The following is a 25845-nucleotide window of genomic DNA, read 5'->3' as shown; positions in this document are numbered from 1 at the left end:
CATACAGCACCGTTCATGCAACTCCCCAAAACAAATCCTGGTCATTAAAAGAGATATGGAGTTCCCAAAGGTATGTAGGAATCCCACCCCCTAAAGTCAGACATCATCTTAGAGTACCACACACATCGCTAGTCTTCGTCAAGACTCATAAAACAGGAAGTACAACCGTCGCTAAAGTGATAGAACGCTTCGGGTACACTCGCAATCTATCCTTCCTTCTCTTCAAAGGAGACCGGGATCATGGACATTTCCGTCAACACCTTGCTCAGTCCAACAAGCAGATTCTTCCCCCGTTAAGAATAGAAATAGGAAACTTCGACCAGTACCACGACTACGACCTCCTAACAGCACACGTTCGGTTTCTTCCAAATCTGAAGTTCATTAAGAGTCACATAAGACAAGAAGCTAAGTTCATTTCAGTCCTCCGTGACCCAGTGGCGCAATGGGAGTCTGCCTTTTTCTTTTTCGGCTGTCCAAATCGGAGTCGGATTCCGGGCAACAACGAGACTATCAAGATGGCAAATTTCCTAAAGAATGCCAGCACAATCTGGAAACAAATGCGCGGTCATTGTAAATACTATACAAGGAATGGCATGTGGTACGATCTCAGTAGCGATAAAAGGATTCATTCTGATAAAACTGTGATTCACGAAACCTTAGGCACTTTGGACAGGGAACTAGATCTCGTTCTGGTCACCGAATATTTGGATGAGTCCTTGTTGCTCTTGAAATACATCATGGATTGGAACTTCACTGATATCTTATATGTCAGATCAAACGAACGAGTTTCTGGATCGGTGGCAACATTGAGTCAACGGAAAAAGATTAGAGAGTGGAATATGGCAGACAACATTCTCTATAAGCATTTTAACGACACCCTTTGGAGAAAAATAGCGGAATATGGCCCGCGATTTCAAACGGACTTAGACCATTTCCGTTCCATGCTTCACATAGTACATAAACAATGCAGTCTACAAAACGAGACAACTTTAAGAGGGAAGATCATTCAGCGAACGTCGCGTAATTCATCCATGCTGTGCCAACTTCTTAGTGGTAGAGTGATTAATGAAATCGTACGCCGTCAAACGTTTGTAGGCAACTCGACCCTACCAGGACAACCGCGAACTTAATCATAAATGCCTGCAGTATATTAATCGCACTTTTGCTTCATCAACTTTTCTCCTACTCTTCTCAGAGAGCCAATACCTTGATAGTGCTACGTCCTGCAATGTAAACACAGTAGATCAATAATAGGGCACACAGTAAATTGAATGAATTATAATATCATATAGAAATACCTTTTATGCTTTAGAATGAATACATATTCCTAACTTCAGGAAAGCCCGAGTGGCTGAATAGTAGCTACTTCAGAACATTCTTGTCCCATTACCTTGTGGTTATAGCGACAGCAAATAGCAGTTTACTCTTCACTGTAAAGAAATAGATACATCGGTTAGATAGATAGGTTAGATAGATACAACGACAATGCAACCCTTATCTGGTCCAGGAACATAAACCTTTCAGATTCAGAAGTCAATCCTTGTTACAACTTACCTGAATGTTAAAAGTATAGGTAATCATTGACATGTATAAACCGATAACAAAATTCTCAAGGTACCAAAAGTATTAAATCTTTATGTGATAGTTTGATAGTCACAATATATTTAAACTTTTCGGCATCAGTAATTGGAGTTACGGGAATTTCACTCAGCAATAACAGCATTGTTATAACAAAATACAACGTCACTTGCCGGTAAAATATTTCAGCAAATCTCCGAGCGTTTGTTGTTCTTCATCTGCCTGCTTCAGATCATCGGCTCGCCGTTTATTTGAACTTTCTGCTTTGATTGGAGTGAATAAATTACTTGGGAAAGTCTCTCCCGGATGATGTTTTTTTCTTTATTCAATTTGATCTTTCGAGTAATGTGAAGGATAGAATTTTACATTGATACATACATATCTTTGGTCTAGAATAGCAAATTTTCTACATCAAATAATGATTAGGCGGTGACTGCATACATTTCTCTGATTACATTTTGATACCGCATGACGAAGATACTCTTATTATAGATACATGCATAAAATTGGTCTGGAATGGCATATTTTCTACATCAAATAATGATCAGGCGGTGAATGCATACATTTCTATGATTTCATTTTGATACCGCATGACGAAGATACCCTTATTATAGATACATACATAACCTTGGTCTGGAATGGCATATTTTCTACATCAAATAATGATCAGGCGGTGAATGCATACATTTCTATGATTTCATTTTGATACCGCATGACGAAGACACCCTTATCATGAGGCGACGTGAATGTAATTGAAACGCACATTTTTTAATTATTGCTATTAATTAATTACTTACTACTCTTTATCACTTAATTATCATTATATAAACTTACATTGCTCTTATCGAGAAAAGGTTTCCGAGAGGTCATGTTGTCGTTTACCCTCTCTGCGTCAGGGACTTTGGAAAGTGTGTAAATTAGTGCACTCCCGTTATAACGAACACGGTTACAAATTCCGGTTTGACAACGAAGTAAAAGTTCAGGCTGTAACGTTATCCACTCTATGTTTTTCCATCGATATACAGTTGTAGTTGATGTGTTCGGTTATGACCAAATTTCGACAATACGAAAGAAAATTGCCGGACCCGAGGTCTTCGTTGTAACGGGAGTTCACTGTAACGTTATAGGTTTATCTTTGTCAGTCGGTACTAACGGTAAATGGTGTAAAACCAAACAGAATGGTAAATATCAGCAAAAACAAAACAAAACAAAACAAAACAAAACAAAACAAAACAAAAATCGGCAAAGAAAGCACACCAAAAACCAGGAAATTAACCAGGACTTAATTGCAAGGTACAAATTCCCGTGTCCACTACGGAAGACTCGTTTGATTTCACTCTATTCATCACAAGCATCGCGCGTAACTGCACTCATAAGGGAAAATCCACACAACACCCTCTCTCTAATCTCAAATAAGTCATCACTACAATTTGACATATCCACCAGTACGTTTGTACTTTCAAGCATACTTATGCCTGCATGTTTTTGTTTCTTTTTCTTTCTTTCTTTTCTTTCTTTTTTTACATTTTGTGCATAAACATCGCTCGTAAACACAACTCAGAACACGTGGGAATTTAGCCTGGTAAATGAAAATACATATGTACACATTTACTGGGTAATAAACAGCTGCTCTTGTGACAAATGTCTTTTTTTCAGAGACAAAACTACAGAGATGACTAGTCTTCCGTCTCAGGAAGAATGTCAGTTATTCACAATGCCATAAGCACCTCTTTGGGTTCATAAAGTTTCAGATACAAACGTTTTGCACAGACGTTTTTACACATAAACCAACCAAAAAATGTTGGGATTCCAATATCATCGGTCATTTTTTTTTTTTTTTTTTCAGACGAAAAATCATACGGTTGGTTAGTCATTTTTGTTCATTTTCCATCTGAGAAGATGGCTGGATAGCCCATTTTCAGCTATGCAAAGCTGGTCTTCCATGTGGTCCAGTTGGAAGTGAGGCGGGACCACGTCACCGGATTAACACCCTGCTCTTTGCGATGAATGAATGACGCGGGACCTTTTCCGTACACACGTTGTGACTCTCTCACACACGGGACCTCCATCGTATGTCCTATCCTAGGGACAGAGTGTTTGGCTCTTGTCAGAAGGGACGGTATGATTACACACAACATTGCTCGGTCAAGACTCGGACTCGAACCCGGGTCCTTGGAATCGTAAGGCAGACGCAGCCTCAGTCAACTTACCGCCCTGCTTCTCAAGAGAATGGCAGTCATTTATAAAGTCACAGGCACCTCTTTTGGGATAATAGATCAGATACAGACGTTTTGCTACAAAAAATGCTGGGATTCCAATAGTGTATCATTGGTCATTTGAATAAAATGTTATGGTCAAGCTGAGGAGCCACTGTGGCTAACACAAATTGACCACAGCAGGAGCAGCGTTTGTGCTCTGGCTAATATGCAATGCATTTCATCCCATGAGAGCTTGCTCATAAGCATTTATATGAAATTGGAATTCTGCTAAGAAAGAGCAAAACTGTTTAAGCAGAACAGTGAAAAATTATTCCCAATTAGATTAACATCAAGGAAGTTCATTTCATAAGAAATTGTGAAGTTTTGCTAAATTCCTGGACAAAAAAATTCTCCTTAAACAGTCCTGTTATTATGCGAGGAATGATATCATATTATACACTTTTACAGCAGAGAAACTGTATCGTCATCAATTTTTATTTTCATACATTACATGGAAAATTGTGAGCTCTTTCGAATGTAGGGCCCACATGTATACAACTATTCATACCAACAATTCAAGAAATCTTGTGCAAATAATTTGTGAAATTCAGAATTTTGTCACTTTCATAATGTTTATATGACTTTGATCAACTGTTGTGCTTATGAAATGTTACACTTCCAAATCAGATTTAATATCTAACTGGCCCAAATACAAGTACGTGTACATGTATTTGCCTTAATGGGCCACAATTAGTCCAAACAAATGAACAAACAAACAGACAAACAAACAAGCATGCAAAACACAATGAAGTCTGCAGAACACACCGAAATAGAAAACAAATGAATAATGTTTATTCATATATTCCTGATAACACATGCAGTGATATTTTATCATTATAATCTTTAATAGAAATTTTGCTTTAGTGGCAAAAAGTTTTCTATTTTTCTCAAAGGCAAACATGCCTCAGAATGCACAACGCTACAAAAAGTACTTTATATTCCTCTAAATTTGCCCAAGTCAGCGCATCTAGCTGTGGAAATGTCAAAATAATCATGCCAAAGAATAAAAGTGTCTTCCACCAATTTGAATGGATAAAGAAGAAAAAATGAGCTTTAATGCACACATCTACTTCTTTCCTGATGATAGGTGGACTTGCAGCCCCTTTGAAAGTTGAATTTCATCAACATTTCTCCTTCTTCTTCTTTGTAGTCAGATGTTTGCATTTTGTATAACAGACTGAGATGAACAATCCATTTGTTTAGTACAAGAGATTATAAACCATAATGAAATGGCATGAAAATAATATCTAAACAGTCCAGCTCCAATGCCTGTATCTTTCACCCTGATAAACTAAATAATAATGTTGCACGGAAAACTCCTGACCCCTGCTAGGACCGCAGGTTTTACTTGTTGAACACATAATGGATAGAATATCAGGTAAATCGCAATCTCATCACAATGCAAAAATCCTTCCTGCTTGATTTTTTTCCTAACATTGCAAAAGTTTGCTATGAGCAGTGTGTGAAAATGGGAGGTGAAAAGAAAATTACTTTTTTTTTAATCTCAAGATTCAACTGGTTACATTAGATCTGCACATTCGGATGCCCAGAGCCATGTTCGAGTCATTGTTGCTTTGCTTGCTTTTCACTTTTAAACTGTGACTATCTGTCCTGCACAGCATGTGTGAACACTTTTGTGAGTGAATGCGGCTACTGGGGAAGCACACGTACCCCTGTCATTACCACTGGAAAAACATTTTGTCCTAAATGTCAATCATATTTTGAGAAAGTGAGTTTAAAAGAGTTAATTGAAAGATAGAATGGCTGACATTTTTGACAAGTGATACAATGGGTTTTAGCAAAAATTTTTGAAAGTGGAGTAAAAATTCAGGCCCTGAAAGTATTATCATTTAAGTCTATGGTACAAAATTCCCTTCAGTGTTATCAAGAATTTCGTTACATCCAAGTAAAAATTCCGGTTCTAGAATTTACATCACTAAAGTCTATGGAACAATATTTCCTGCAGTTTTACCAAAATTTCATTATATCGAGAGAAAACTATTCCTCCTGAGAACTCCATTTTCCCAACAGTCGCCTGTACTACATAGGTTCACCTGTTTCACGAATGCCAAGTTCACTATCTAAGATTTCGCCTCCATAAAACTTGAAACCCAATGCATCCTTGTTTGTTATACAGACATCTGCATACACCTTTTGAACAAACATGTTTGGAGTAGCAGGGCGCGGAAAAAGAAGGATCATATTACTGACTAGTAACCAAAGTGAGCATTGTACAGCATTGATTTGAATCAAATGAGTTATTTGCATAACAACAGATGGTGGTCTTGTTACAAGACACGTGTATGAATTTTACATCAGAATTTCCACAGGGGCACTGTAACAAAATCATATCATTGATTGCTAACCACATAATGTCAAGTGCTCTATAAAGAAACTGACCTATCAGAAGCCCTTAATTTTGGAATGCAACAGTTACTGAAAGGTATATTAAGTATCTGCTTATCTGCTTCTGGGTCTGGGAGTTTGCACAGTCTTGTGGATTGATTTACATACCCAAACATTAGACAGATATAACAAATTGCTTTGTAGCAAATTCAGATAATCAATCATTTCTGTCAAAAGTGATACAATGAGTGATGATTCACAAAATTTATAGCTTCTTGTGAAACAAAGAAATGTAGTCTTTCTGGAAAGCAGATGTTCTACTAAACTCATGTGTCTTTCCTTATTCCTTCTGAAAAGTTTGGAAAAACACAACATGTTAAACAAAGTGTGGGAATAATCTCATCTACCAAACATCTGGCAGCTTCAGACTCTATGCATCTCTCTTTTAATTGGTGATCTCTTCTTGTTCAGTCCAGTTTGGCAACCTCTTCAAAGTAGGCTCCCAGAAGCTTGGTCTGCGAAATGGGATGAGACAAAAATTAGGATAAGGAAAGCTGGCCTCTCAAACACAGACACTCTAAATACTGTATTAAAGACCTGTTCATAACACTGGAGAATAAAATGTGAAATTAATTTATCCTACAAACACTGTACAACCATTTGTGTAAGCAACACAACTCTTGGTATCGCCAATGCGCAGAAAACTTCTGCGCACGCTGAAGAGCCCTGTCACAGATGCACTGTGGGATTCCTAGGTGCCACTGTTGCTTCCGATTGTCTCACACGCATCACAGTGCCCATACAATTCAATGGAGTTGAATATTAGTCTGCTGTCTCCCTTGTTACCCCTTTTTTCTTGACTATAATTCAGCTTTAACCCGTTGAGGACGGACTGATTTTGCTACAACACGCATTTCCCATAGACACCTGCCCGAGTATACTCGGGACTCGTCCTAAACGGGTTAAAAGAGGTGAAAGTTTCTCAATTTTACTGATTTGTGGTCATTAAAGTCATGGTTCACTACTGCCAGGCTTCAATGTGCTGGTCACATAAGGGAAAGTGAAGAAATCTTCAACAAAAAACATGCCAGGATAAAGACAGAATGTGACGTGATTACACATGCAGCCAAAACCAGGGCAAGTTTGTCCCCTGCACTATCTCATAATAAAGCATACATTGCTCTGCGCACAGCACCTAGGTATTGGCAACACCTAGAATTGTGTCACATTACATGACTCACTTGGTACCAGGAAGCTTTTGAAGAAAACTGCCACATTATTCAGAGATGCATTTAAACAATATTTACAACTAGACATGTTGCTATAGCAACTGGTAAGCCTTCACCGTTTTGCATTATTCTTTCAAAAGTTCTACAGAAAATCCTGAAAATGTGAGACGATGGTTTCACATGATTGGCAAATAACCACAATCTGCATACACCAATTTTCATGACAAAAATTTTAAATACATTTTCAAAACATAGACAAAAACAGTGACATTTTAGCATTTTCTCTGGACTTTTTACCCTATGGCCCAAATTTTTTCCTACATAATCATTGTCCAGTATACAAATTTTATTATGTGAATACATTTATGTCGCTTCTAAGGTACATCCCTGTATGGATAAAATAGTCTGTGAAATTTCCTAATTTAGAAGAAGAACTTTTGCATTTTAACCTGACCAATGACCCTTGACCTTTCGACTTTGTGACCCAAAGCCTTCTGAAATAGAATCATTGTCAGGCAGCATGTATATGTACCAAGTATACACAGACATCTAGAGCAAATTCCAAGATATGGAGAAATAAAGTGAAATCTATGCATTTTCCAATCTATTCATTCTCACTTGACCTTTGACCTTTACAACATGGCCTAAAACTTCATCTAAAGAATCTTTACCTGGCAATACATATATACGTTTCATGAAAATGCTTCAGGCATTGTAGACATACATTGTATGAGGGCAAAATGGTGAAATTATAATATTTGACCTTGATCTATCACCTTTGACCTTCAGCATGAGTGCCCATTAGTTGATAGGCACAGCTTTGCCCACTCATAGATACATACACACAGTTTCACTTGGATACCTCAAATGGTAATTATAAATAGTATACAATGACCAAAAAAATCTATTACGAACGGACGGACGGATGGATAACCCCAATACATAATGCCTCTGGTGACACTTTGTTGTGGAGGTATAAAAGTATGTTGCATATAAAATAATAAAAATAAATAAATAAATAAAATATGTGAATATAAAAACATGCAACAGAAAACTTGTGCCCCACGCTACATCCACAACATGTTTTTTTTTTTTGAAAACTGAAGTTTCGAGAAGTTTGACCACCAGTGTGGACGGACAAGCAAACTTTGCAAAGAACTCTCAAACTTAAACTTTGCATCCTTTTACCAGTGTCAATGCTGCTTTACTTACTCCTTGCAAATAATTTGAGAGATTGAATTTCTCGTTCTGGGAGTGTGCCCCGTCATCAGCTCCGCCCACCGGAAGGAGCATCACATTCTTCCCCGTGGCCCTCTGGAGGGTCAATGTGACAGGGATGCTACCGCCCTCTCTTGTCATGTCAGGCTCAACTCCGTGAACTGTGAAAAGAGAGCAGGTAATAACATTTGCAGTGCAGACAATATGGCCCGAATTGACAAAGGTGGTAAAATCTTGTCTATGGTTTAAACCATGGACAAAGACCATGGTGCGCCACGTGTCGCATGGAATGTTTTGTTATGAAATCAGTCATTTGTGACCCGCTACAACAAAATGATCCTAAAGTCGGGCGAGGTCGATTATTTGAAAATTGCATGACACAATTCCCTAATCTTTCTGCTTTAAATTGATATATAACACGTCTTATAAAAATAATCGGCTGCGGAGATATCGATGTTTAAAAGAGAGCATGTCAAGACGTCTGGGAAATCCTTGTTTCGAGAAAAGCGCCCTAAAAGTTCTCCTTGCGACGCAATCACAATCAAGAGACATGCAAGTCAGTATTCACCTCCGGACAATAGAAGTTAAGCCCTAGCAACCCCCAAAATGCTCATTCAAACACAGCGTCGGTGGTCTCCTCACCGACCAATCAGTGACCAGGATGTCAGGAGAAGCGGCTAGGCATAGCGCAACCCGCCCGCACGCACCAGTCGACTGGGCAGTGTGCGAGCTTCACGCTTCGGTCAGCGGCAAGCAGCAAACTGACCAATGAGATCACTCTGGTCGTTGTTAGGGGCGGAGCCTATGTGTGGCGCTCAATCCAAATGTTCGAACCAGTTTCTGCTTCGTTGAAACGCCAAAAAAACATGGCCCAGAAAAACATTATTTTTTGGTCTTTTCTTTCATCATTTTGCTTCAAAATTTCGACAGATGATAGAAGACATGTCAGACTCTAATAATATGTCAAATTCAGAAAATCGTAAGTTTTGACCAATTTTGATGCTCTAACTTCAAACTCGATTTTCACGGCTTCGACCGTGCGCGACTTTAGGACCATTTTGTTGTAGCGGGTCACATTTCGTCAACGAAATGATTACACGAGATGACTGATTTCGTAACAAACTATTCCATGCAACACTTGGCGCCCCATGGTCTTTGTCCACGGTTTACACCATGGATCATTGTGTGTTCCAACAATAGCCAATGCTTTAAAAGATAGCAGTGGAAGTTTTAAATATACAGTGGAAACTCGATATAAGGAGATGATCGGGATTGAGTCGTTTTCCTCATTATAGCCGATATCTCGTTATATCAGTAGGCATAAAGAAGGCATAACATAAAGACATTAATTTGCACATGTGGGACTACCCATCATCTTATTAATTGTAGATGTTTGAATTTGTAAATCTATATAGCTTGCGATTGTGTCAAGATCGTCTGTGGATGGGTATGTGGTTATGGTATCGGTGTGTGTTGTGTGTGGCCCGTGGAAAGCTTGAATATGGTCTGCACAATGCTGTGTGTGTGTGTGTGTGACACATTCTGTATGTACATTATGACTGCGTGTGTAAGAAGATGGGGAATTCCCTACACATGTAGAAAGCCAATCACAGCATCAGATTGCCTCACACTTGCTGAACGTCGATCATAATGATGTCATGTATACGGCCGTCCGGCCCACTACATTTTCTGCATTATCAGTGCGCGCACACACACACACATACACGTACAACATGCGGTGCTAGCTGTAGAGTGAACTGAAGAAAATATGTGTGTACAAGACAGTTTTTGGCGCATCATCGAGCTTTACAATCTCGGAACATGATAGCACAGGCGAAGTATAGCTTTACCCGAAGACATTTTGCTTTACCTCGCTATAACAGGTTTGATTGGCTATGTTTTTCTTTGTTTGGAAATCACAAAATTTATCTCGTTATAGCAGTTATTTTGTTCTAGCCGATCTCGCTATAAGAGTAGCATTTTACATAGACTTGTGTGGAAGGAAGTTTGGGACCGGGAAAATTTCCTCGTAATAACCAATATCTCGTTATAGCAGTGTTTGTTATACCGAGTTTTCCCTGTATATACATATGCTTAATACAAGTTAACTAAAGATGGGGATGGAAATGGAGGCTCAGAAAATGCACAAGACAGCGAATAATGAATTAAGCTACAAACCGATATAAAACAAAAGAAAGTGAACTTTTAATAGCAGTTGTCGAGACTCTCTTTATATATGGCACTGGAAACTGGGTGATCTTACCTCGCTTTGTAGCCTTGATACCAGCCTGATAATGTGGATGACTGAAATCACTCAACCAGCTCTCCCCACCATGGTACAGATATGCTCTGAAACAAACAACGATGATAACCATAATCATGATAATATTACAGATTATGATGATACTGAAGACATCATTGAAGAAACTAGCTATCAAAATGAAAACAATGTATGTATTAAATAATATCTACATTCAGTACGTTCTGTGCTTTTATGCAGACAATGAAGTGTATTAACCCTAACTAGGCCGGGCTATTTAGGTAGTTGAAAGAGCCGGGGGGGACCTCCCAGGCCCCCCCTCCAGATCTCGGCCGTCGACCGCGCGATTGCAACGAAAATTCGCACACACATTGCCTATGATGTAATCTAAAATACCTTGAAGTTAATTTTTCAAAAAATTATCATTTATGCTAAATTATGCTAATTTATGCATAATGATGCATGAAATCAGACTATTTGGTATAAATCACAAAATAAAGCGCAAAACAGGCACATTTTTTGTATAAATATTCTTTTTAGTGTCCTTAGCAAATGTAATTTAAAAAAATTGTGACATCAGAAAAAATTCTTAAGTATTTCATTGTTTTTTGAATTTCTTATGAATTTCTTTTTTTGACTTTATGTTTTCCATTGTTTTTTCGATGAAATTTGTTCGCGACATCGCTCCGAACAAGAAAATATGTTATTCATTGATTTTAATCAATAAAACAACAAAATAATCATGCTTTTATGAAATTTGCCTGTAAGCACAGTTTGCATTGAAATTGTACACGAATTCACATTTTTGAGCAATTTTTGGTCTGACATGCATGTACATATTTATGCGTAACTTCGGAACCACGTGCCCGGGCATCGCAAATTTGGTGTCAAAAGATGCGGGAGACTCGAAAGAAAAAAGTCATGAAGCGTTGCGGCGATAGCTTTTTGCGATTGCGATACATCGCGCGGAACGTCGAGGGGGGGGGCCTCGGAGGCCCCCCCCCCGGCCTAGTTAGGGTTAAAGTCTATACAGGGTGACCTCATTTTAAAGAGGTCGGGGACCATTGAATGCGGTACCTTATTGTCGATGTCCTAAAAGAGAGAGCAGTTCAAAGGGTGTGTACAGTTCTGGTTGAGGTGAGGATTTAGCTTTAAACGTTTTGCGAGATATTCAGAAACCACTCTATGAGATGTCAAAGAGCATGCAACTCTAAGGGGTATCAAAAGCTCACTTGATGAAAATCGGTTTTGAAATGGCTGAGATATCCAAAAAACAAGGTGAAACAAAGAGATCCTAATAAAAGGCATGGCCTGTTGCCTTTTATTATTATCACTTTTTTGGATATTTCAGCTATTTGAAAACCAATTTTCATCAAATAAACGTTGAATCCTTCTTAAAATTACATGCTTTTTCATATGTCATAAGATGTTTCTTATTATCTCACTTAGGAATGTTCAAAACATGAATCCCCACCTCAACCAGTACTATACAGTCCCTTTAAATACAGTAACAATGAATCCAAACTACAGAAGTCACCTTCTTAAATAGTTACCTTGTTGTAAGTGAGCCCCTTATGATGGGATTTCATTGGATATCACTAATAATAGACATTGCATACTGCCTCTTGAGCAACCACTTCAAATAAATAATCCCCCAAAAAAGAAACACGAAACCAAAGCCCACAGCAGTGACCAACAAAACGTAAATAATATTCTCTTGGTATGTTCCTGTGAATTACTCTACACTTCCATCAGGGGTGGCAAATTGTGTACACAAACTATCCCTTACTTCATGGAATTCGGCGAGCCACGTTCCTTGTGGACCTTGTTCAGGTGCGCGACGACGAGCTTTGCGACCCCGTCGGGCGTCTGGCTCGGGACGATGCGGATGGAGAACTTTCCCGTGACCTTCCGCGGGATGACCGTCTTGGCCCCACCTTCACTGAATGCTCCCTGTATGCCTGCAACAGACCGAAAGACAACAACGCCGCTGCCGATAACCATGATGTCATTTATAGAGTGATGATGATGATGATGAAACAGCATTTATATACAAGTAGTGCCATTTATCTGTAGAAACATTCAAAGGGGCCCAGCTCCCAGAAAATACCACACATCATTCACAAAGTTGCTGGAAAATATAGGTCTTCAGTTCAGACTTGAAGGTATTGAAGCTGTTGCAATTCCGAAGCTGGACTGGTAGTCAGTTCCACAGACGTAGCGCGACAGAAGAGAAGGCTCTATCTTTGCAAAGCATGTGATTTTTAAGTACAGTAAAACCAGAAACATTCACAGCATGATACTTATGCAAATTGGAGCAGATGTCCTTTTTCGTGGCATGCAATTTATACGTGAATTGCCAAAATACATTGTGCAGACAGGAACTTTCACATGCATCTTGACCCCTAACGAAATTCATGAACGTTTCAGGCATGCTAAAATTTTGGATTTCAATGTATGCTGATTTGGGGTACATGAAGCCTAATGTGACAAATCATATTGGGAGACACAAGATTGAATGCTTATGTGCACCTTTTCCCTGCACTAGCATCAAGTAATGGCCCATGCCTACTTATCTCGGCTAGGGTTGGAACCAGGTGCATGTATACAATTGAAGCTAACAACAATACAGAATTAGGTCTCTAGATAAATTTTCACTTTGTTTGCACTAGGTTCTCTAGTTGAAAGTCTCTTGGTTTTTTGGCATTAAAGACATGTAGTTAATTTATCAGGTCTGGGCATTTGGGAAGTTCTTCTGGCTTGGAGAGCTCCCAGAAATTCACTATAAACCAGCTCAAATATATGTTCCCATACACTACAATATTGATGCTGTTACAACAACATCAACAATGTATGTGCTTATATTTCTTGTAAGAAGTCATGGACAAATCTTGTGAATACTTCGAACCTATGTAGTAAAGCGTGCAAAGTCTAGCCAGCCCACTGCATATAAAAATGTCACAAGTCAAGTATCTCACCGTGAATGGACAGCGATGGATAGCGCCATCTGTGTTGGAGAATCTTCGCCTTTGTGTCATGGAGGAGGCGCTTGGCCCCAATTTGCCCTTTGTATTCATCCTGCAAACAAAACGAATCAATTAGATTCAGTTGCAACTGATTGACAAATTGCCCTACATCGATGTAAATAAACACTAAATTGATCAGTGTTTTAGAAGTAGCCATGATAAAAGAAATCATGGATGTACATTTGTACATACTCGAGCAGGATTCGAACCTACGACCTCCTGATCTCTGGACAGGTGTCATCTCCACTAGACCACCGAGTTTCCACCCGACAGCAAGTGTTGGTTCTAATCCTTATAGCATGCAATGGGTACTGCGTAAGTATGCAAATTCATGAAATTCTTTCGTCGAGGTGTTTTTATTGCAACTGATTGACAAATTGCCCTACATCGACGTAAATAAGCACTGAATTGATCAGTATTTTAGTAGTAGCCATGATAAAAAATCATGGGCATACGTACTCGAGCTGGATTCAAACCTACGACCTCCTGATCTCCTGACAGGCACCATCTACACTAGAGCACCGAGCCTTCGCCCGACAGCAAGTGTTGGTTCTAATCCTTATAGCATGCAGCGGGTACTGTAATATTGAAATTCATAAAATTCTTCCATCGAGATGTTCTCATTGCAACTGAATGATAAATAAATAATTATGTTCTCATTGCAACTGAATGATAAATAAATAATTATTTACGTCGAAGTAGGGCAATTTGTCACTCAGTTGCAATGAAAATATCTCGACGGAAGAATATCATGAATTTGCACATATTCAATTGATGCAATTACATTAACCCTAAAAAGACTGGGCTATTTTGGTAGCTCGAAAGACTGGGGGGGGGGGGCCTAAAGGGCCCCCCCTTAAGATCTCGGCCGTGGATCGCGCGATCGCCGCGGAAATTTGCACAGTGGTAGTGTGCGATGTAATCTACAAGCTCGTATATTTAAATTTTCCGAAATAGTCTTCTTTTATTTTATTTTGATTAATTATGCTAATATATGCGAGAAATCAGACTCTTTGATCTAAATCAGCAAATAAAGCTCCAGAAGTGCTCATTTTTGGTCTAATTATTCTTTGTGGCATTCTTAGCAAATGTACGTGAAAAAAAAATTCGGTATCAAAATTAATTTCTTATTTATTTTATTGTTTCATGAATTTCTTATGTATTTCTTTGTTTTTTCGACCTTTTGTTTTTGTTGTTTTTTTAAACAAAATTTGTGGCAGACACTTTTTGAAGCATAATACTCCTAAAACAAATTAATTTTAGCCATTGAGAGTAAAAATAAGCATATTTATATGAACCATTTGAAAAAACTCAATTTGCATTGACTTTGTACACAAAATCACATTTTTGAGCCATTTTCGGCGTCACGTGCATGTACAAAAAGTTATGTAACTTCAGAACCATACCCCCGGGCGTCACAAATTTGGTGTCAAAATGTGCGGGAAACTTGAAAGAAAAAAGTCATAGAGCATCGCGGCAAGAGCGTTGCGTGTTGCAGAGTAATCGCGCGAAATGTCGAGGGGGGGGGCCTTTTAGGCCCCCCCCCCCCCAGTCTTTTTAGGGTTAAATTCACAAAAGGAGCAGGAGTAATGATAGGAAGGACTGAAGTTACTAACAATCTGGTGCATCAAACTGAAATTTCATTAGGTTCCAACATCATTCTCAAAAACATATCATCAAAGTAGTGTCCTGTCTAATTGCCAACTCTGCATCACAGACAAATCCATCCCTAGTCCAAAGACATGTCAACTCTAATTGCATCCAAACTCCAGCTAACTTTGAATATAAACTACCACTGAAAACTGCCCCAGTATGCTGGTCGAACATACTGTATAAGCTGTTATTTTCATGAGTGTTTAATTATCGCCAATTTTTGCAAATCACTGTTGGACCGCCAATTTAACAATATGTGGAAATGTCCCCGAATGCTAGGGCAAAAATGCCCTTGTAGCTATGGTGTCAATTCAACTAAGAAAAAAAAAGATCTTCCAAATATGTCTGTGACCTCCACATTCATGAAAATCAGCTTTACAGTAGAGGGTTAACAGATAGACTGCACAACAATTTTGGCTTCAGTGCTTGTGCAAATGCCACATAATAATTACAAAAGCTGTTCATTTAGTTCCGTTTTCCTTGCTGAATTTTAGCTAGCATTTGGTTCTGATCACTCCAGTCTATGTAGGGAAACACTGCTAAATGTACGAGTTGACACTGATGAAAATAGTAAAGTCAAACAAATGAAACGATGAATTTTCTTAGACATTGAATAACAAAAAGTTATAGAGTTTTATATGCTCCACAAAACAGTAATATGAATCATATTTCCATATGGTCATGATGTCAACACCATAAAATTTTCCCACAAGTTTGTTCTTAAAAATGATATGGAAAATACTCTTTGGGGCTCAATATCATTTTGTAAAGTATTAATCCAAATGCGTAATCATTACAGCACTCAGTATTACCTTTGGTAAGTCATATCATGTATATACTTGTTTTACTTTTCAAAAATAAAGTAACTTAGGATTCACAGAGAAGAGTAATTGATATTCTGACAACAGTAACATTTTCCAGGCCGTGACCTGATTTTGCTTTTTCACGACATACACCATTTTTTTTTTTCTTGTACATACAGTCCGACCCCTCTTGTCCGGACATGTCGGGACTTGTGCTCATCCAGATAAAGGATGTGGCCGGATATGGGAGACTCAATGTTTAAAAAATGCAGATAGTTTGCTCAACTAACAACCGCCTGTGCAATGCCACTGATTTACTTAAAAGTTTTCTGTTCATGTTCTTGCCTTGATTTGGGGGTAGTGACTATCATGCATGCTATTTAGATGAAAATTTGATGTGAATGTACGTCAATTATGTTAGGAATAATATGTAATTCATACGAGTTTGTGTAGGAGTTTCGTTTGAGTTTGAAATCCCCCTTTTCCCTGTAATCATCGTGGCGAGATCGCGTCCGGATAATAGAGAGATCCGGATAAAGGGAGGTCAGATAAGAGATGTCGGGCTGTACATGCAACATGGTCTAGTCATCACACAAATGTATCTTTTCTTATCCTCATGAATAGTTTGTTTTACATTGTGATTGCACAGAGCAATAAAAAGAGAACTTTCACTAGAAATTTATGAGAGTGGGTGATGATCTCCTATTTGGCAAATAAACAGGGTAGTACATTTTGGAAGCTACAATCATCAAGCAATTGCTGATTCTGCAATCTATATATATCTAAATTTCTTACATTTCTGCACTGGCAGGCGCGCAACGCGCGGGCAATACAATCCAGCTCAATCGACAAACTGGCTGCTTCTTGTAGCGACCATGGTGAAATGGCTGACAACTATCCCCATTTTCACCTGTTAAATGTGGGAGAGTTGTTGAAATAGAACAAAGGAAATGACAGCTAAGACAGACAGGAACAGATCAAGTATGGGCTTTCTGCATTCCACAATTTTTTGTAAGGAAATGAAAGCCGATGTTGACAAAGCCCTAGATCTCCTTCTCTTGCAGTACTACGCTGAATCTCAGAATCAAGACAATAAAAACTTCAGCAAGAAAATAATGCAGACTTTGGGATGCAACATAAAAGGATATGAATGAGAAATATATAAAACAAATTTATGTACAATGGCATTCTTGGCTAAAGCATGCTTGGAGCATTCAGAAGCATTAACAGTAACTTTTCCCTGGAGTCAAGACCCAAATATAGTACAGGTCCTAAATTTGCCCATCGGGTAAGCTACCATTTATGACTCTTCATTAACTCAAAGTTTTTGTTAGACCCTTGAATGGTTTGTATATTTTGTATACTATTTTCTCAGTGAAAGCCAACAACGAAACAAACTCACGAGAGAAAAGTCAATCGGATCATAGAGGGCCTCCTCCTCTTCCGTGAGGGCGTCGACCGAGTCGTAGACTCCTGGTACAAGAATCTTTCCCTTGTTGTCCACGAGACTGTTCAGTAGCGCCACCAGGTCAACCATCGCCTCGTGCCTGATGACAGAATAGTTAAATAACAAACAACTAAAACAATGCTGCTGAGAATTGTGGGGGGAAAAAAAATCACAAATACAAAATCCTTTTGTGTTCAGGATCGGGGCTGTAACTGGCTGTGCTACAGTTGACTCTCGTTATAACAAAGTCCTCAAAGCCGGCAGTTTTCTTTCGTTATATCGAAATTTTGTTATAACCTAACAAATAAACGATAAACAAACATAGAGTATTTAATGTTGCTGCTTGAATTTTTACTTTGTTGTAACATAATTTCGTTTTAACTGTGTTCGTTATAACGGGAGTGCACTGTACTCATAATAATCAGTCATCTGAGTTCATGGATCCAAACTTGACCAATTGCAAGCATCAACAGCCAACCCAATCACACACAGCAGTATACCTCCATCTACCTGGAAGGCCATGGTATTACACACATCAGGGATTCAAACGACTGCATAAGCCCTGCTCACTGCCGAACACTTTCCAGAAATTTGTGCCAAGAGGCAAAGAAGCACACTATTAGGGGATAAGATATGATAGGGTGCAGATTTCTTATGAAGTGCATTGAGAAAATTTCACATCAAATTCAGGTGACTAACATTTTGTCTCTCCAACCAAAATCAGAAGCTGGTAATTTGTTTTATATCATGCATCTCTCCCCAAAATTATTGAACATATACATAGGTTAGATTAAGATCCAGTCTAGGTCAGAAGGCCAGATGTTTAGATCAACTCATTCATTTGTATATTCATAATGAAGTGTTCAAGTACTGTTTCTTTCTTTTTGAATTAGCAAAACTTCACAAATTCATAACTTCCCAAATTTTGTCTCATTTTGACAAAACTTTCATTGTTGTGCTAATATTTTACTCTTTTTCTGTCTAAATAACTTTTAACTGGTCCAGGACTGCCTCTAACATGAGCAAAGTGCAAAAGATTTCCCTGTTGTTTTTTGTGACATGACAATTGCTCCCGCCACAATTGATCTTGTCTTATTTTCTCCAAGGACTTACAGTTAGGGTTAGTGGTGTGATAGGGTTTTAGGTTTAGTTTGATGTGAGCAATAGGATCAGGGTTACGATTATATTTGTGAGTAGAATTCAAGTTTGGCTCTAAATAGCATGCAGATATTTAATGGTAGCAATTGTCGCAGGAGCAAATGTCATGGAACCGTTGTTTTTGTGTGTGTGTGTTGTTCTGTTTTTGTTTGTATTTTTGTTTTGGGGGGGGAGGGTGGGGGGGAAGGATAAATGGAAGGGTTGAGGATGTTGATTGTTTGACATGGCAGAGATCGCTGAGGTAACTTACACAGATCCTCCAAACACGCCCGAGTGCAGGTCCGCCTTGGCGCACTCTACCTCGATGAAGAAGTAACAGATACCCCTAAAAATCAGATGAGTTAGAACATGTCATTAACAAATTTCAGATTGATTTGTCCGGCAAAATAAGCTTCATATTCATCACACAACCCTTTTGCTGGCAGATGTGTCCGTTTCAGAATAGAGCCACCCTAATTTCAAGGAAACTGCATACCGTATTTAATAACAAAGGAACCCACACAGTCTGTTTATATAAGGAAATACAACATTCAAACATTTCAGAAATTTCATACCTCAGATGTCCTATCACTTCAATCTCAATTTTGATTACTGAATGAACACATATTAATTGAAGTCTCTACTTTTTTAAACAGGCATCTGGCCTAAAATCAGCAGTCTCATATTGGAAACTTTTAATTAATTTTTCATGCTGAATGGCTCAAAAATATATATTTTGCAGTTTCTTGAATTCACTCTGTGCAATTGCTACAATGCTCATTTGTCTTCATCCAACTACCAGAAAGGAAATAATTTAATTTCCCAGCTTGAAAACTTGGGTGTTGCCTGATCCATTCGAATGTATGGCCTGCACACAAATTACAGCACACACACACACATGCTCAAATGAATACTACTAGGATATACGCATCTTGTTCCAGACAGTCATCACTGATGAAACCAACAATTAAACCCAATAATGTGCAGAGAAAATTATGAAGATGTTCTAGAAGTTACAGATTTCCTGTGCGCCAGAAGAAATGTGAAATACGCACCAGTTATTAACTCTTCATGTGCCATGTTCGCACGCCCGACTCAGTCGACGGCGTGCCAACTTCGCATATTCTGCTCAAATACGCAAATCCGCCCAAACCGATCAATAGATCGCCAAATGCCACAACAAAATGAAAGTGTTTCTCGCGATTCCGTATCTCCCATATATGGCTTGCGTTTTATGTATTTATTGACAAGCTAGCGCTGTTACCTATTCCATTTGCGTGTAAACTTCAAGTTTTTGTGACTTTTTTGTGTGCAAAAGTCATGCCTTTGCAGTAATGCAGCCACTGGTCATTTGAAAGAAAAAGACTCATAGATTTGTCATACAATTTACGTCAAAGCAAACGTTTTCTCTACAACTTTACTCACCACACGTCCAACTTAGCAAAAATCTACTTAAGTTACATAGATTTGAAAACAAATCATGAAGCATGACTGCAATGATGTCTCAGAATAATGTGGCACACAAGGGGTTTCTATACCATGGCACAGAAAGCGTTAAATGAACCATGAAAATGTCTACGTTTTATTTGCCAACTATTGCGGGTTTGGTGATGCCAGCTCACATTTTTAGGCGGAGCTCCCAAATATTCAGTTTCATATGCAAACCACCATTTTCCCTTCTTTTTCTTTAATTACCTCAATCCATATGTGATGCACGGCTTTGCTGTTCCCAGCCAGTAGTTGTCAGAAATGCAGACATAATCGACATCCTGTCAAAAAGGCACACTCAACACATAAATTCCAAGAAACCACATTCCTGTTGTTTCTTGTGGTATTTGACTTCTCATCATCACAATTTTTACTATTCTTTGCTAATGTTTTCTAGGGAAAAGTACAAACAAATAATCTTTCATGTGGACCTTTGTTCTCATATCAATAAATTGCTTTATATTCAGTTGCAAAATTTTTAGAAGTCTCTTTATGGCTAGATTTATATCTGATTCTCAAATTGGCAAAACATTTTTTGGAGATTTTAACATTTTGTATTTTGATCTCAACTGGGCAATCTTCCCTTTTATGCCTTTCTGATTCTGTGCAGATTTAAAGAATCCAAAGTGTTCCTACAATTTTTTCTGTATGACAAAATATGCGGTACAAAAAAAAAAAAGTAAAAACCTAGAATTTCAAATTTGATGATGGCCAGATGAGAATTTCTGGAGCAAAGTTACCATAAAACCTTGATGGGCTAGCGAGTGTGCTATTCCACGCCATGCTCTTCTTTGTTTTCTATGCATCAAGACAGCAATGGCCCAGTCCTGTTAAAATCTCTGAAAATCGTTTAATTTGAGAAAAGGGGGAATTCTGAAATTTATGGGCCCTCCAGTTTGAAGACACCAAGTTTTGAAGGATGATAGATATAGACATGAGAAAGAGAAAAAAGAGAGGTATTCCAAAGACAATTTTCCCTTTTAACTGCTTTATCATGCCATGGAAGAATAGGTCCTACCTTGAAGAATGTGTCCTTCTGTGCTTCGATCAGGTCGTCAAGGCCTTCTGATCCACTTTCCTCCATCCCCTCAAAGCAGAACTGAGCAGAAAGCAAATTTTGACAAGTTATTTCATAATTTTAGCGAAAAGAATGTCTCCCATTCAAATTTCACAAAGACTATATGTGACCCTGCATCACAAAACCAACAAAAAGTTGCCCGACATAGATTTTTAGTTAAGAGCAGATTCTCAAAGAGCAGACTTTAAGTTTTAAAATGATATATAACTCAATTCAATTGGACTCTCCTAACATACACTGTATCCTAATATTGGAAAGAAAGCACACACTTTGGAAAGTGTGAACTGAGAAAAGAGGCTCTGAATTACTGGATCTATTCAAGTGCTTTAATCTTTAGGCGCACCTGGTAAACTAGGGACGGCGAGCGACGCGGTGCGACGCTTCTGCAAATTTCTTTCAATTTCCGACGTCAAAGGACACCCAGCGACGGTTAGCGACGGCGTACAGTCACTAGTTTAGACTGCGTGTCGGCGGGCGCCGCCGAGCGTCGCAAAGCGTCGGCTAACTCCCAAGTATACTTGTAAAAGACGAGCCCTCACAAGTGGACCGTTGCATGTACGAAAAGGAGCTTACCTGGTGGCCGTCTCGCTGCGTCCGCGAAATAAGCTCCTTCCCTCTACCCTACCGATGCGTCCCGATGCGTCTCGAGGCGTCCCTCGTTGAATGGCGACTATTGTTTCGTAATGAATAGAAAACTAAAGTGCTACTACTAGTGCTAAGCGGAGAAGCCATCGGCAATCCAGGATTTGGGGCCACGCACTGTTTTGACATGAAAATTACACTTACTGATACATGTGCAAAATAATTAATGTATTTTAGGTTACAGAAATGAATTGTGACATGATTCAACTCCTCAGCAATGCAACTGCGAACCAAATTCGGCAATTAGTATTAAGGAGGAAATGCCATAAATATACTATTGCTTGATGCTTTAAAAAATCGCGAGTTTACCGTTTAATTCGCGCTACTCGCTCGCTACTCATACGAATCTCCGATACGCGTGCGTGTACGTAGTGCAGCGTCCGAGTATACTTGGGCACACAATCTGCGCCCTGGGCTTGAGATGAAATTTTATGAAGCACAGCTGTGACTTGTGAGAGCTAAAACATCAAATGCAAGTCCCCGCACCGTACGTAAATTTTCATTTAAACGCAAGGAAGTTCATTGCTAAAAGGAAGCGTGATTCCGTATAGGCAAATATCGAACGCAACCTTCGCTAATCAAATGGAATAGAAAGTGCTACATATTACTAGCAGACGAAGCGGAGAAGCCATCAGCAATAGAACAGGGTTTGGGGCTACGCACTGTTTTGACCTGAAAATTACACTTACTGATTTTCTAGGTTACAGAAATGAAGTCTGACATGATTCAGCTCCTCAGCAGTGCAGTTTCGAACCAAATTCGGCATTAAGTATGAAGGTAGAATTGCTGCCCGATGCTTACAAAAATCGCGAATTTACTGTTTCGCGCTACTCGTTCGCTACAACTCCCGATATCGTTCCGAAAATCCCCGATACGCATTAAGTATTGTGTTATAATATAGCGTGTGGTATAGTGCACATAATCTAAGCACTGAGCTTGGGAAATTTCAGTAGTTGTGAGAGGTAAAGCATCAACACATGCAAGTTCCCGCCCGAGAGCGACAAGCAAGTTCATTGCTAAGCGGACGCTCGATTTCGTAGGGAAAATATCGAACGCAACCTTGACGAATCCAATGCCAATTTGCGTTTGTTTCTAATTCAACGCACAGTTTCAGGCAAAACTGTATTACTTATTTGCAGTTGCAAGTCAAATCTCTCACAGGGCCAGAGAGCCCTGGTCCCAACAACTTTTGTTACTGTCATTTTAAGGCACGACGGACATCCACTCGTTGGTATTCCAGAATGCGTTCGGAATACACTTTGTACCTTTTATCTCAGTGGCATGCACTCGAGAATGCGCCCATTCTATACCCATTCCGGCCGTCGCCTGGGAATGCTCAGCTTAACAGGGCCTAGAAATAAGCCGGGCATTCCGGAATGAAACTGAGAATGCATCAACAATAAGGGTGACTTTGTCTAATCTCTCTATTGTCTGTTGAAACCTAACGGTAACACTACCAACAGGATTAATTTACCAGGGTTCACAACCTTTGTCTTCTAGCATGCATTCCATCAGCCCCACGCTTTCACCAATGAGGTGCATTTTGTATTACGTACATGACGCTACTAGCTCACCGTTTTGCTTCCTTCGCTAGCTCTCAACGATCGAACATGTGGCTGGATCTCTAGCTGGCCTGGTATTGCGAAGGTACCAAGGTAGTCTTTATACAGGCATGCTAGATTTCGAATTTTCTATCAAAGGACATTTAATTCAGTTTTCGCCGAGAAGGAATAAATCAATCCTTTTGCATGGCTACGTGAACATTTATGATATCAGGGAGGTGAGGTCTGTTCGCTATATGCTTTTTTTTTAGGCGAAAAGAAAGACAAAACAGTATCATATGACGTTTACAGGAACTCAAAAGGGGCTTTTACTCAAGACTAGTGCTAGAGACATGTCCCTGGCTCACTCCCACTCCCAGGCCAGACTGTCTAATTGATATCTACACGTGGTTTACAACAAGGGTGGGGTGTGAAGGAATGCATACGCGCATTCCTTTGCTGGCAGGCAACACTAACTTATTGATTGATCCACTCTGCTTTCATGGAAATTTCCACAAGCTTTGCCTGGCTGGGGCATAGGTATCATTCCCATTTATTCAGCTAGCACATGTTCCTTTGTTTGTTTGTTTTAGTTTTAGTTTTAGTTTAGTTTTTGTTTTTGTATTGTACTGAACTTCTTCTTTGTCGGGTGGGCTGGGGAGAGGAAAGATCAAAGTGAGCTGAGAGGGAATGAGACAGGGAGAGGGGAATCAAAAGGAGGAATCGTCTGCTGAGCATGTTGTCTCCTATACTTTTGCACAGTTCCATAAATTGTCCTCAAATGCCGATCATGTGAAATTAACCGGATTTGGATCAAACAGAATTGAACTGATATGAATAATAATATGAAAATCAGTGCTGATGCTACAATACAAACGCATTCTACGTCACTACGAATGATTACAAGTTACTGATCTTATACTGCAGGACCTATAATGTATTACAAAGCGTTTTTAAAGCGACAGGGCTGTTATGAAATTACAGACCAGCGTGGCTAACGAGCTACCCTCACAACCATGAAGCAAACGGGCAAATTACAGATAGGAAAATTATTCGACATGTATTCTAGCATGTTCCGGAGCTGCATGTTATTGCTATTTACTTTCGAACGTAAAAGCAAACATGTGACATTTATTTTATCGTCGTACGGAGTTGAATATTATCGTTATTAATTTCCGAAAGTTAAAGGAAATATTCCACATTTATTTTAGCATCTTCCGGGGCCGAATGTTATTGCTATTTACTTTCGAACATAAAAGCAAACATCCGGCATTTATTTTACCATCGTCCGGAGTGGAATATCATTATTATTCATTTCCCAACGTCAAAGCAAACGTGCGATATTTATTTCAGCATCTTCCACAGCCGAATGATACCCTTATTCATTTCCCAACGCAAAACCAAATACTCGACATTAATTTTAGCACCGTACGGAGCTGAATCTTACTGTGATTCATTTCCAAAAAGTATAAGAAAACATCCGACATTTATTTTAGTATCATACAAAGTCAAATATTACCGTTATTTATATCCCAAAATTAAAAACAAATATCCGACATCTATTTTAGCATCTTTCGGCGGTAAATGTTATTGCTACAGATTCGAACATAAAAGCAAACATCAGATATTTATTTCATCGTCGTACGGAGTTGAATTTTATTGTTATTCATTTCCGAACGTCAAAGGGATCATTCGACATTTATTTTAGCATCTTCCGGAGCTGACTGTTATTGCTATTTACTTTCGAACGTAAAAGCAAACATGCGACATTTATTTCAGCATCTACCAGAGCCGAATGTTATCTTTATTCATTTCCGAACGCAAAATCAGATATCTGACATAAATTTTAGCACCTTAGGAAGCTAAATCTTACTGTAGTCATTTCCAGAAGTATAAGCAAACACCCGATATTAATTTTAGTATCATAAAGTCGAATATTACCGTTATTCATTTCTCGAAAATAAAAACAAAATATCCGACATTTATTTTAGCATCTTATGGAGTCGATTGTTAGCGCTGTTCATTTCCAAAAGTATAAAGGCAAACATCCGACTTTTCTTGGTGGCCCGATCGGTCCACCAAAATCTTCATACAGTTTGTATATGAAATTCTGGTGCCCGACGTGCGTTTTTTGATGGCCC

The 25845-nt window shown here is 38.9% G+C and overlaps 1 protein-coding gene and 1 non-coding gene across 2 annotated transcripts in view; both read right to left on the bottom strand.

Moving 5' to 3' along the window:
- Positions 1-4637: 4637 nt before the first annotated feature.
- LOC139741322 (cytosolic non-specific dipeptidase-like) overlaps positions 4638-25845 on the bottom strand; it is a 69565-nt gene continuing 48357 nt past the window's right edge. Inside the window, exons 5-13 of the mRNA XM_071651908.1 lie at positions 21462-21542; positions 20651-20724; positions 19227-19301; positions 17774-17918; positions 13868-13967; positions 12679-12850; positions 10893-10978; positions 8624-8790; positions 4638-6697 (exon numbers count right to left, since the gene is read on the bottom strand). Coding sequence (XP_071508009.1) covers positions 6650-6697; positions 8624-8790; positions 10893-10978; positions 12679-12850; positions 13868-13967; positions 17774-17918; positions 19227-19301; positions 20651-20724; positions 21462-21542 — 948 coding nt within the window. The 3' untranslated portion in view covers positions 4638-6649. The remainder of the gene's footprint in view (positions 6698-8623; positions 8791-10892; positions 10979-12678; positions 12851-13867; positions 13968-17773; positions 17919-19226; positions 19302-20650; positions 20725-21461; positions 21543-25845) is intronic.
- Positions 14104-14176, bottom strand: Trnas-aga (transfer RNA serine (anticodon AGA)). The gene has a single exon. It is a non-coding gene; the product is annotated as a tRNA-Ser (tRNA).

Source organism: Diadema antillarum, unplaced genomic scaffold, assembly GCF_040938485.1.
Source record: "Diadema antillarum isolate AM-2024a unplaced genomic scaffold, OU_Dant_1.0 seq00000920_RagTag, whole genome shotgun sequence".
NCBI lineage: Eukaryota > Metazoa > Echinodermata > Echinoidea > Diadematoida > Diadematidae > Diadema > Diadema antillarum.
The sequence above is the reverse complement of the archived record's forward strand: the minus strand, read 5'-3'. Positions and strand labels throughout refer to the sequence as shown.